Genomic DNA, 13405 nt, shown 5'->3' with positions numbered 1-13405 from the left:
CGCTTCCAACAGCGAGACAGGATTTCCAGCGGGACCGAGTGAAATCATTGGTAGCGCCCGTGCTCCGGCGAGATCATACGATGCATTCCTTGTACTGACCTGGCCTTGTCTGCCGTCAGCAGCAAGTAACACCGCCGCAGATTTCAATTTTTCTCAGGGACGGCAGTACTTTATGCCTCCCGTTATCAACTTGCGCGACCGCCATCGGACTACAAACTATAGCTGGAGGGGGGGGGGGTTATGGCTACATAACGCGGTCCAAGTGGGAGAGAGAAAGCTTTTTGTCGTGCACGGCTGTAACGTCGAAACCATGTGCCTGCCCTACGGTTAATTGTCCCAAATAGAACAAGCAAGAGGAAGGCTCAAATGCACAAGCCGTGGCGTCTGTGACAAGAGGTGTTCTGTAAAAGACGCCTGCCTGAAAATAGTAAAACGGGGGACAGGGAATGATGTGGCTCAGTCATGCGAGACGACGCCGTCTCTGTTGAGGCGAGAAGGTGAGGAGTGTGTTGGTTGACAACACGAAGTTAAACCGTTCAACTTTGCAATTGCAAGGTAAGGTTCGTCCCTGTCTCGCTGAAGAAGTCAAAGCGAGAACATCTCTGTCGTGCGCCATCGGCGCCTCTCAGTCCAGTTGCCAACGTACTTCTTTTCCTGCGCCATGCTCAGCTAAATAGCCACTCGTCTGTGTCTTCAAGCTCGGCCCTTGATGAGACACAGCTACAAGCAGGGGTGTGCCCGTCTATGCATTCCGGGCGGTGAACGGCAGGGATTCATGAACATTCTGGATGCCTGCTAGCTAGAGTGCTCCCCAGTTCTCCACCTCCTCAGTCCAGCGAGGTAGCATTTCGTTTCGACACCCGACCTTTGAAGCGAAGCCACTTCAATTCAACATACATCATCTTCGTAGTCATTGTTGCCGTTATGGGCGACAGAGACAAGAATGGGAAGGTACCAGCAATCAGTACCGTGGCAGCCCAGTAGCAAAATCCGTCTTTTTCACGCCCAATGCCCAATTCATGCCGTGAAGCGCCCTAGGCTGTTTCACGTCTGCTCTCTGGTCGGCCATGGATGAACATTTACGCCAGCCCGCCTCTCCCTCGCTCTACATCATTAGAAGATCTGCAGCATAGCAGCTGCCATGGGAGGAAGAGCAATTAACAGTGGAGCCTTGCTGTTCGCGAGACTCCAAGCAGCGGAATGCACTTTAATCGTCAGGTAGAACGTCTCTTTTGTATCGTGTTGCTCAGACAGCCTCCTCGACAGTGAGCCGCTACCAAGAGCATCTCTCTGAACGGGAGTTCCGGTTGGTGATGAAACTGAGGGGCCCGAAGGCGAATCGCCCTCAACTTTCGAGGATCCGTCCAGGAGCTCTTGTTTCTCTTCCTGTGGCAATTGCTCTTCAGTCTTGTGTCCATCGCCGTCAGGACTGGAGTCACTTACGCTCCCTGATGGAATACCGGAACTTTCGCCATGACCTGAACTACTGGTATTCTCATTTTGACCACCATCGGTAGGTTTACCAGCGGCAGGCGGCGCGACCGTGCTACCCTCTCCCGTTGATCCCCCGCCTCCGCCACCCGATCCTCCTGCCAAGCCGCCATCCGATTCTCCTGCTACGTTGTCTGACGATCCTCCGTTCGTCTGCGGAGGCTGTGAGGTTGGTGGCGCAGTTTCCGTTTCCACGATAACAGGTTTCTGTGTGGTCGTCAACGTGCCTTCTGAGTCTGGTGAGGGAGCTCTGACCGCCTTGAACCTAACGCAAAAACTAACTCCTCCATTCAAGTTTTCCTTAGGAGGATTCGTAAATCTGTACGTCGTGACGCTTGCCGAATCCTCTTCTTCTACGCCCTCCACGGAAGACGAAGCGCGAACCCATACTGGTGCCTCGTAGCCAGGAAAGAGTTGCGTGTACTCGATGATCTCGTCGAAGTTGCACTCTCCATTCTCAAATACATAAGCACTGCTGCTGACGTCGCCCGTCGATCTTGTTGAGCTGTCGCTGCTCGCTGGCAAAAAAGCCGCAGTGTTGGTGAAGTCGAGAACCGCGAGGGTCTGGGATGGCAGGAGGTAAAAGGTTTCCTCAACGTCCGCTGGAAGCCCGTCTTTCGGGATTGTGGCGGCGAAATCGGTTGCAACCAGGGTGGCATTTGGCTCGGAGCCGGCGCAGGACCAGACCGTGGCCATGAGAAAAGTCAAGCAGACAACGCGGACCGGCGTCGATGCCATCTTGACTTGGGAACAGACTACGCGGTTTTTAAATAATCTCCAAAGACACAAAACCGCCTGAATTGCGGTGGATGCATCGAAGGAATAAAACAGTGTCGAGCCTTTTCATACCTAGTCCTACGAGGAGAAAAACCTGCTCAAGTATTGCTCCACCGTTCAGTACACAGGCGCCGCTCCTCGTCCGCAGACTGGCAACGCAGGTTATCCAGCTCCAGAGAGCCCGGCCAATACTCGCGGCGAAATTGGGTACCCAGTAGGGGTCTCGATGTCGGGCGTGGACGGGGGATTATAAGGCATGCGATGCAGGAGAGTGGGTTGGAGCAAGAGTGGTACAATACACCATTTTCGGGGGAGCAGGCGAAATCCGAAGGAAGTTTAACACGATCCAAAACTCTTGCAACGCTAGAGTTCTCCAGAAGCACGTCGCGACGCCGCCGTCCCCCCGGAATGAGGCGCGTGATGCTTGCCGATGCCGGTTGGCCCCCGCCAAGGCCAGAGACAAACCGCCGGCGCGGGCCTAGCGTGAGAAAACCCAGATATCTCCCTTCGCGAGGACCTCAGCCCAACAGCCAAAAAAGACGACGCCATAACTGACTGTGCTCGAGGCAGGGACGAAGGTAAAAAACGTGGATACAGCCATTTCCTCCATGTGAGATACAAAACATTTGCTCGCCCCCACCCTTTCCCCCGGTCGCGGGGCAGGCACTGTGCAGTCGTGCTACACTCATCCAGAGACTACCGACTAGATAATGCACGGCTTGAGAGGTGCTAAAATTGAATGATCTCGTCAAACGAAAGCGCCAAGGGTGGCTTTGTCTCAGGGCCTGCATCGGGGCATTTGTGAGGGGCATTCCAGATCTGGGATTCTCCCGGGTTCGAGCTGCACACAATCGCGGAAACGCCGCCTTGGGGGCCGTGTAATTTGGCGTTCTTGCAGAGCGGCTCCAGGACACGTCCCAAAGTTGTGGGACCAGTCTCGGCACGCTACCTGGTGGAACGGGTATGTTGCCAATGTTACAGGCCGTTTCACGGGTGTCTTTGTCTCCGGGCTAAATTGTTCTTCCAATACATCCGTCGCTTAGTCCAAAGAGCATCCCTGTTTCTCCCACGACGCCACAGTCCACTGGGTAATATGAAGCCCGGTACCCGCTCATATTGGATCAAACGGGTGTCTCCTCGCCTCAACCCTCGAAGCGACAGGCTGTACACTACGAGGAATTGGTGTATTCCAGGCCCGAAGCTAGACACATGCAGAGACCCCGCATCTACGAAAGATGCGTCGCGTTCCCTATTCTACACGTTTCTGGGAATTCAGCCAGCACACTGCTAGCTGCCATTCCAGCGGACTGTAGGAATCCCTCCATTTTAGCTAAACAAATAAAGCTGTGGGGGGGTGGGGGGGGGGGTTGGCGCCTACCTCAAAGGCTTACACTTCCCCCTTCACGCGGGCAACTACTGTTTGGTAGGGAAGCGACCAACGTGAGAGACCATCATCTTCTCAGACCAGTTGTCACATAACTTCCCACAGCAATGCGGGGCTGACACCACCACCAACCGTGCCGTTCCTCCAGTTCCTGCCCTTGCCGTTACTCGATGCCCCACAGCGGTTTCAAATATTTGAGCCTGCTTAACTTGAACCATGGTGCCATCCCCGGCGAGGCCCATCTATCCAAGCTGATAGAGTACAGAGTGCCACAGTAGTTGTGATAAGATGCGCGTGAAGCTGGATCTCCGCCGGAAGGTTACAGTAAAGTGCAGTTACTATCTCCTGCACATACAGACACCGCAAGAGACCACGAAACTGAGAAAGACTACGGCGAAATCTCAAGTATCAAGTATCTACTATGAGTGGGAAGCCAGAGCTATTTCTGTACGGTGCACACTGAGTCGTACCAAAGCGAGAAGCCCCGAACAGGCAAGCACAAGATGTGAGAACAGTAGTGTTCTGACTTCCCATGAAGTGATTACCGCGTTCTCCACGGCGTGGCATGTAGTGCCACATTCGCTCGCGAGGTTTTTCACCGCAACACACTCCGACAACGCCAGCGTCACTCGCCCACCTCTAACTTCACAGGCGGAACACCGAACCGCATCGGTACATGTCCGTATCAGGTCTGAACGAGTGCTACACAAATTCGTGCCCTGGAGCGTGGACGTTCTCTAGAGTTGTTAGGCAGAAAACTTCTCAACACCATATTACTTCGAAATTATTGATTTTGTTCGTAACCAGACTCACCAGGTTTACAACGAGACTAACTGAAAAGTCAAAAACGATTAACCAACCCAGCGTCTTTTTCGTTTCCAACGGCAACTGAACCTTCGTATGCTCTGCCGTTGTTATGTTTCTTTTCCTTACGGGGAAAATTCATCAGACCCACGCTTCACTAACCACTTGCAGTTACAGGCGTATATGCATAAGGTGAAAACACGGGGACAAAGAGCTGGGTGGTTCCCGTTAGTTCTACGCAACTTAGGACAGCAACGTGAGACTAGATCAAAACTCTAACTGACTCGAAGAAGCGTTTCGCCTCGTCGAATGTACCGCTTCCGCTTCTTTGCTTTATACGAACGTAGTCGTTTATTTGTTTGCCAGGATCGACGGGAGAAACCCCGTCTACTTCCGTCAGCAAACAGTCCTTCGAGACTGAGAGCTATCCGACTTCCGAAAGGATCTAGTGACGTCAGAGGTGACGCCCAAGTTCTGGCGAGACCAGGCGACGCCATGCGAGGAACTGCCTGGGTCTGTGCCGAGCAGCAAGTAACATCGCCCACGAGTTTCCGTTTCCTCGGAAACGGGCATAAAGCCGCAATTTCGTTGTCAGCTTGCGTGCCCGGCGTGGGACCGCAGATGGCGCTGTAATGCGGACACAACGGAAGCCGATGAATGCCGCTAGGAATGCTTGTACCGTGTGTCGTACATTCTACAGCGTTGGCGGCTGAACCCGGTGAAACGGAAAGCAACAAAGGGAACCGCGGAAATAATACTGTAGACTCCATAGAGGTGATTGCGCACGCGTCGGGTGAATCAGATTTGCCTCTGCCGTGCTCCGTGGAGGGTCGTGCCTTGGGCAAGACACCGACACACTCTTTTCCTGTCATGTCCCCTGCCTTGGATTCGGACTTCAGCGCTAAGGTCCGCGGGCCCTCAACTCTGGTCAGCCACCGTGTCGGGAGAGAGCACCCGCGGCTCCGATCTCGCATTGCGCTGGAGCATTTTCGCCAGAAATGGTGCGAGTAATCGAGCGCCGTACACCCATAGAAAGGCGGGGTTGCCGGAACCCGGGGAGGGCGCAGCCAAGCTGAAGGAACAGAAGATCCGGATGCCGTAGGAAGGAGACTATTTTCTCCTAGAACTAGACATGATGTCAGTCGTCTCATTTGTAGCTCGAAAAAAGGGAAGGTCAAGGGACTGGTCTTCCAGTGAGTGGCAAACCAGCGAGTGTCTTCAACACCACAGGCACACTGGAGCGCTGTCTGTGGTCGGAAGCTGCACTTGAGAGAGAGGAAATCACTCTGGCTCCCAAGAGAGACGGCAAAATGGAGCTCCTGGCTTCCTTCCAAGCAAACAACATCGGGACAGGGGGGACCACGACAGGCGAGGAAATCGCTTGCCACCGCAAGGCACACTTGGAACGGGCTCCGAGAAGAGAGGAAACATACACGTTCAATAACGGGATAACGCGTCCTGTTGTGTACGAGAAGGGGTAAGAAGAACCAGTTGGACCACTGGGCGCGGCAGTTTCTACCCCTCGGGCCACTCGTTGCATGCGCCCCCGAAAGTCCACGAACTTCGACAGGGTGCCCTGTTACCGCAGGCTGTAGTTTCTCGACACCGTCAGCGCATTTTCTATCAAAGTAAGCAGTAGAAGTATTCACGATATGCGCTGTGCAAATATTGTGGAGACATATTGCCAGGGATAATCTGTGCTTTACCCGCATAATCAGGTGGCGACTTTTCACAACGACTCAACTCCGTGAGGCTCTGGGATACATGACGGCTGAGGATCCTTTGTTACTTGAATGGTGACCCTTTGTTCCAGAGCAGAGAAAGAAGTGTTGAACCGCATCGAGAGCCGTGTTTTGGGGGCCGCAACTCGGTAGAACGGCCAGTCAATGTGCCCCGAGCAGTGGTCTCAAGAGCCCCCCGCTCACGGGCCCAGTCGCGACCAATGAACCAAACAACAAAAAGATAGTCGTTGAACATGTTAGCGAGCAGACGTCGCTTTCAGTCAGCTTGAGGATATCTTTGCTTTCTTCTGGAAGTCAGCTGTGCTCCGCGTATTGCAAATCGTGACTGTTCTCACTCAGTCATGTGACAGCCGTTACATACATTGAACTGCTTTTTGTCTGACCCCATTTAATCTTACGTTGTATTCATCTGTTTACTTCTCCAGCTCCACTTACAGTCCCAAAAGCCGCTCGGGCTTCAACGAAAAAGACGGTTCCGTAGGTGGAGACGCGAGGAAAGCTGAATGATGCTGCGCCGAAATGCGTGTTGCCTGATCTCATAAGTTACAAGAGTCAAGGTCCTGCAACAGGAGTCCTGCAAGCACCGTATTTCTTCACCACACGACACCTCGTGCCCCGGTAAAAGCTCCTTTTCCGTCCACACGAAGACGGTTCCCTGTGTCCAGGTTCATCTTAGGGCTTTACATTGTTTCTGGAACTTCCAAGAAATCGCCTCTTGCTGTTTCCGCTTCACTCCAGTTGAAGATAGTGTTTCTCACTTTATCGCGCGGTTCCTTTCGACCGCTCGACAGTGAACAGGCACCAAATGCACATTTTTGAGTTACGTGTGACAGTCATGACGCACACAACTCTCCATCCTCTCTCGGAGCTCTACGAATCTTTGTGGATTTGTGCGTGCCTTCGACTCCTAAAGAAAGACACTCCCTCTGCCGTTGATACCTCTTGCCTTCCACACTACGTGCTTCGTTGCGTATGACCCCTCACCCCACAGAAGAACAGTGCACCGAGACCAGATATCTCGCCCCGCGTTAACGGAAGCTGCCTGACGTCGTCTGGTTTCTCAAGACCGAACCACATCGACTGTGAGATGCCTGTCGACTGGATTGTTGTGTTCGTGGAAAATGTAAGATATTCTCCAACGTGAAGGGCTGCTTTCACGAGTGCGAGCTATAACGGAAAGGCAAGCGACCTGTGTCCTGCTTTGGTTTCACTCTTCATTTGTCCCGGACCGCATTCCACCGCTTGCCAGATCACATTACAGCGCCTCGCTGACCGATGAATTGGCTCGACGATGAATAATCCTTCGGAGTTCAAAACGAATTCCGAACTAGCGGATTACAGAGAACAAACGAGAGACAATCCTTGAACCAGCGTTATTTTTGGAAAATATGAAGCAGCGACGACGTTTCTCAACCGAGCTTGCAAAGAAAAAAATAATGAGGAACCCTCCCGAAAGGTCTAGACACGTCAAAAGTTCTGCGAACGCACAATCTCTAGAAAAAATATATCCACAAAGAAATATATATATATATATATATATATATATGTATAGATTAGGCGTCACCGCAACTCCTGCAGATGCTGTCACCAAATCAACGATATACTCAAGAACACATACACGCACTATTGCACAACAGTATAGCGTTGAAATTTCACCTCCGCTGAGCAGTTCTCGTTCTCGCCCGTTGCATTTGCATCACAAGGGCGGAGCACGACACACTTTCTCTTTTCCCTGACAGCCACCCTCGGAGTTCGTCACACTAACAAATCCCGTCCAGAAGCAACACCAGTCTTTTTGGTGCTCTGAATTGAAGGATCGCGCTCCAATTATTCACACATACACGCCTAGGGATGGGATCATGCAACCTTTCGCACTTGCGCACATACTACAGGCAAATTCGAAGAATTTTGAGATGGACGAATGTTTCGCCCGACCTCTTCACAGGCACCATACACAAGTGGAGAGGCAGCACCCCGGCGATCGATGTCAGGCGCTTGCGACTCCAAGCCCCATCGATGCTGGTCCTTCTTCCGTTCAACACCAGAAGAGCTAGACTCAACTACATAGATGCATGTACGCTTGTACAGGCCTATCCATGTAAATGCCCGGCCATGACACTGTCACCTTCCTCTTCCCAGAGCAAACACAAACATGGAACCACCTTTACGCTCCCGCAGGCTTTCTGGTACCGACCGTCCACCGAGAAAGCAGATGTTTCACAATCTTGCTTCACCTGGCTCACTGACTGTTGAATAATGCATCGTTTCTCCCCTCTCAGAATTCTGACGGTTCGTCAGGAGTCACTTCTGTTCCAGCTCCTGACAACCCCGAATTCTCGTGCACGTGCCCACCCGTAAACTTTCCACAGAAGCGGTGCCCGAACCCTTTTGCTAGCATTTTCGCGTAGCGGCGAGCTGGGAACTCTTCCTGTGTTTTCTGTCTCGTTCACTGAAGACGGGCCAAGGAACCATTCGTCGGCGACTCTGCGCCGACTTCGTGGTCGCAAGCGTAGTCAAGAATGCCTCCCTTTGCAAGGAAATAACTGCCGTGCCTAAGGCCGAGAGGGATCGTTCCCTCTCCCGTCTCTTCTACGCTTTCACTATGGTCAGAACGCTGTGCACCACATGCAAACGCACTCTGACTGTTCGGCCCTGGCTGAGGCCTCGCCCGCACAGCGTCATCGCCGGCCGGAGAGCTGGGACTACTCGACACCATGTGGAACGCGCGACTGACGCTTCCACGGCTCTCCCTCTCGGGACGCATTTTGATGTACCCATTCCCGTCACCTCCCTCGTCGCCCCGCGTTGCACGCGAGGAACCTAACCCAGAACGCACGTGTGGGAAGGGGGACACCACCCGGTGACTCGAACCCGACCGCTGCGGCCGGTCCCAACTCGGGTACTCCAACTCGCCGCGGGACCACCGTCCACCTTCTGGGAGGCCACACCCGTCGCCAGCTGGAGCCCGGAGTGCCTCAGTCTCTCCGGCGTGGCCAGCCGGCTCTATCTCCGAAGACATCTGGGACGTGTCGCTCATGTCTGCGTCCGTCCGCTTTATTCGAACCAGTCGCATCCTCCTCTCGGAGCCGAGGTAACTTCTTTCTGGCGCTTCCACGTCATCTTGCGACCCGTCCCCGCCGGCCGGCTTGAAAAACAGATCATCGTCGACTTCCAGAGATACACCGTCGTCAACGTCGCTCACAGCACTCGTGCCTCCCGGTGTACATACACCTGTCAGTGGCGTCACCGTTTCGGCGACACTGGTCGTGGTGCTGCCCCGGTCCATGGCGGAGCACTTGGTGCTCTCGCTAATTCCTCTGTCCTTCAGCTCGAGGTTCCCCTTCCCTTCATCCGTCTTGTCGGCCTCCACATTTTCGTCGAGGTCCTGTCGAACGCGCTCAGACATTGGAGAGTTCGGGAGGAGGAGGAAGGACAGGGGAATTGCGAGGAGCGGAAGTGCGACCTGAGTAATGAGAGCGAGGTTCCCGAGGTTGTTGAAGTCACAGCCTCCCGGGCTGTTTTCGCCCGTCGCAATGCCTGCCAGCTCCGTCGCGAAGACACCAAACTGCTTGGAGAAATTCCAACCCAGATGTGACATGCCGTCCATCACGGCGTACGCCGTGCTCTCCAGCCCCGTCGGACACAGGCGAGAGGTCAGAATGTATCCGGGCATGTGGTTCAGCGTGTTGACCAAGTTGAGGATGATGGCATCGCCGAAAAGATACATGAACTTGTCAGGAATGCCAATGTACAGATTGAGCCGAAGCACCATGACGTAGTCGAAGAGCGACGCGACAGCGCGCACGGCAATCGACAACCAGAAGACGTGCCGGAAGGTCCAGTCCGCCAAGAACGAGTGGAACACCCAGATGCCCGCCCAGTTCGCCAGAGCGCCTGCGACGGAGATGTAGGTCGCGTAGTATGTGTAGTCAAAGTGAGGGCCATCGGGAAGGCACTTTGGGCTCGCTGTGTAGAAGAAGTCGAGGGCGCCGGAGACGGAGACGTTGACTAGGCCCCAGAGGAAGAGATACAGGTTGCACTTGGCGAGTTTGGGAGGGAGACAGAACAGACAGAGAGCAATGAGGAAGACGGAAACCAGGCTGCAGTACGGAATCATGACGGCGCTCGAACCGGGGAACGCAATGGTGATGACGACGACGCCAGTCGCCGCCACTCCGATGGCCAAAGCCATGAGGAAGAACCGTTTGTGTCCCAACAGTTTGTTCGTCAGAATCCGGAACTGAACCTTTTCCTCGGGAAGGAAACCCAGGACGATCGGCACCACGGACTGGGCCGCAATGGGCAGAGCCAGGTAGTACAGCGGCTGCGTCCCCACGGCGTCCGAGATGGGACCCACAATTGACGTTCCGATGAGGTTCCCGACCATCCAACACATGAAGACAAATGTCACAATGTCCGCCTTCATTTCCGGATTCTTCTCCATCATTTCGCTGTACTTGCCGGAACACATGAGAACCAAGGTGCTCATCTGCGTACAGATGAGGAACATGGCCAACCCGACGATCCACACGTTCTGCGCAACCAGGTGCGCGGGACACGTGGCGAGCAGCGTGACCCCACACACTCCGACGACGTTCGCGATGAGCATGTAGTAGCGCTTGTGGTACCCGCCCAGGGGAACTGAGTCGCTGATGGTACCGACCACACCCATCATGCCCCAGATGACGGTTCCGAGGGCGTCTATGCCTTGGTACGTTGCTGCGTCTTGGTCGATACTCTTCAAGTAGGGAAGCAGGGAGCGGTGCGTGAGGCCGTACAAGATCCCGCGCACGCCGCCAAACACAGAGAGGAGGAGAAGGAAGAAAGGACTTCCGACATGGCGACGAACCCGAGCTGCGAAGCGGAGCAGGTTCACTGGATTGATGTGTTCCAGGCGATCGAAACACGATTCCTGGCAAGTCTTCTTGCGTCGCTGCTCAGCGACGCTGTCCTCTTCGTCGACCTCCAGGGGCGGAACAAGAATCAAGGTCTCGCCGGGAGACGCGACAACGCCTCCGCAGGTCGGACAGACGTTCCGGCGTCCAGGCACCGGTTCCACACAACTTTCCAAGTTTTCCTCTGTGTCTGCTCCCGCGCCCGACTCCCCCGCGCCCATCTCGACATCGTCCGAGTCCGCGCGCGGCAAGGCGCGATGCTTTCTGTCGCTGGATCGCGACGACTTGGCTCCACTTTCCTCCGCGCCGTCCTCGAGGCTGCTGTCGCCCTTTGACACCACTGGACCGCTGAATTTCCGGAGAAAGCCAGGCCTCGATTCCCCACCTGATCCCCGGTCCGCGTAGACGGACAAGCCCGAGGCCTGCTTCGCGAAGCTGCCGGAGAGGGACTTGGAGCAGGTGCACAGACGAACGACGTCAGGCCCCGAGGCGTCTTGAGCGCTGGCCGACTTCTTTCCGGCGCACCGCCCCCAACAACCTGCGGCCAACGCAGCGAGGGGATTCGCCGACAAACAACACGCGAGAGACGCCATCGCGCCAAAGCCACGCACACAAACTGAACAAGGAGTCAACCGCCGGGAACAGCCCGCGGGAAAAGATACACGCGAGACACACAGGCGACCGACGCACTGGACACCACGGGGTCCACACACAGCACGCCGAGCCGACCCCGCGTGCGCCGACGGTCTTCGTCGAGGCTCCCGGCGGAAACTGAGAAACTCGAGGCGAGACCAGACGCGTGCGCCCGCTCCCCGGAAAAGCTGATTTCTCTGTAGTCTGCGTCGAGCAGAGATTCCCTCTTCTGGTGCACGAGTTCCTCAGCACTCTACACACAGGAAAACACTCGAGACCGCTGGCACCTGTGCACGCGTTGGGCGGCAAAAACGGGTGCATGCGCACGCGTCACTTCGAAGGCCGAGCACCCGAAAGATTGCATGCGTTCACAACGGGGCATGAGACCGGGAAGGAAATTGTCCACTTCTGCTCAAAGACGAACGAGGAATCAACTGCGTTCTCCTTGAAACGACACTCTCCTTGACTAAACGGGGAGGACGTATGTGCAGCTTTATGTACTTCCTTATTGGAATGATATATACACATATATACATCTACATAATAGAGATATATGAATCATCGCCACACGGGGGGGAGGAGGGGGAGGGGCGCAGGACGACCGGGAGGGTGGTCTGGACTTGAAAACGGGAGCGAAACAACGAAACTACAGAAAAAATACAGATCGAGGAATTCCCAACCTCGAAAAACTACCACAACCTCAAGGGGAGACGCAGACGCTCTGCGCAAGTCCCGTGCTTGGGACTCCACAGGCTCGCCATCGTGGCCTGGGCCTGTACACTCGAGAGGGACTGCGACGACACAGGCTACACAGGAGTTTGCATTCATGCACGTATGGCTGTATATCTTGCGCGTCGATGTGCACACAACTATATGATAAAAAAACGTACGTTCCCTAAAGCAGAAAGCAACAAACCGGTCGCGCGGATCCTCCGCGTCGGCTGAGAGAGGAGGGGGGTTTGAAGGGAGAGGTGGAGACGGGACGGAGTCGGAGCACGACGAAACAATATGGGGGCGAAGACAGAAAAGAATGCGGCAGCGGGGGGAAGGGGGGAGGGAGGGGTAGAAGAGGACGAGGAAGGGCGTCCGATGAGCCCCGGCAGCCCTTCTCTACATGGGTTTGCGTAGGTATTCACTCAAGAGTTCCCGACGGGTGGGAGGCGATGTGTTGGAAGAAATGTGCACCGTCACTGTAAAACGAAACGTACAAGGGACAGGAGCGTGGAAATGCAAAAAACGCCCCGGAAGCCAAAGCTGATTCTTGCGGACTCGCGGATATTACCCGGGAGCACACGGGGCAGGAGAGGGCTGGTCGAATGCGGCAAAAACGTAAAAAACACCGCGATTATTGTACAGATAACACCTGGACGTTGATCATTTTAACTATACAAACGTCTGGGCACAAAGGAAAAGACCTTCGGAGCATCCGAAACTCCACAGACTCAGTCGCCGCCTCCGTCGTGGAAGCCCCCTGCGTCACTACGGAGCACGTGTATCACGGGAGGGGAGGGGAAGGGAGGAAGCCCGTGAATCACCGCAGGAGTTTTGCGGGGAAACATGAGGATACGGAGGACACGCCTCTATGTCAGTCTACCCTACAACTTGAGCCCGCGAAGCGGAAAAAACTCTAACAGACGTGACCCCGTAGCACAGCACTGCTGATAGTGGGAGAAGGGGAT

General features: G+C 54.7%; 3 protein-coding genes across 3 annotated transcripts; all 3 read right to left on the bottom strand.

Moving 5' to 3' along the window:
- Positions 1–1113: 1113 nt before the first annotated feature.
- NCLIV_039580 (uncharacterized protein) lies at positions 1114–2229 on the bottom strand (the record flags this gene model as incomplete). Its single annotated transcript, XM_003880867.1, has 1 exon — positions 1114–2229. One exon carries the CDS (start codon positions 2227–2229, stop codon positions 1114–1116), a length of 1116 nt encoding a protein of 371 aa, XP_003880916.1.
- Positions 2230–4731: 2502 nt separating this feature from the next.
- Positions 4732–5607, bottom strand: NCLIV_039570 (conserved hypothetical protein; the record flags this gene model as incomplete). The annotated part of the gene is made up of 1 exon (XM_003880866.1): positions 4732–5607. The coding sequence occupies one exon, from the start codon at positions 5605–5607 to the stop codon at positions 4732–4734; it is 876 nt and encodes a 291-aa protein (XP_003880915.1).
- A 3037-nt stretch (positions 5608–8644) lies between these two features.
- Positions 8645–11686, bottom strand: NCLIV_039560 (putative BT1 transmembrane domain-containing protein; the record flags this gene model as incomplete). The annotated part of the gene is made up of 1 exon (XM_003880865.1): positions 8645–11686. One exon carries the CDS (start codon positions 11684–11686, stop codon positions 8645–8647), a length of 3042 nt encoding a protein of 1013 aa, XP_003880914.1.
- Positions 11687–13405: the final 1719 nt, after the last annotated feature.

Source organism: Neospora caninum, chromosome IX, assembly GCF_000208865.1.
Source record: "Neospora caninum Liverpool complete genome, chromosome IX".
Classification (NCBI taxonomy): Eukaryota; Apicomplexa; class Conoidasida; order Eucoccidiorida; family Sarcocystidae; genus Neospora; species Neospora caninum.
This window is presented reverse-complemented; position numbering and strand designations above follow the sequence as displayed.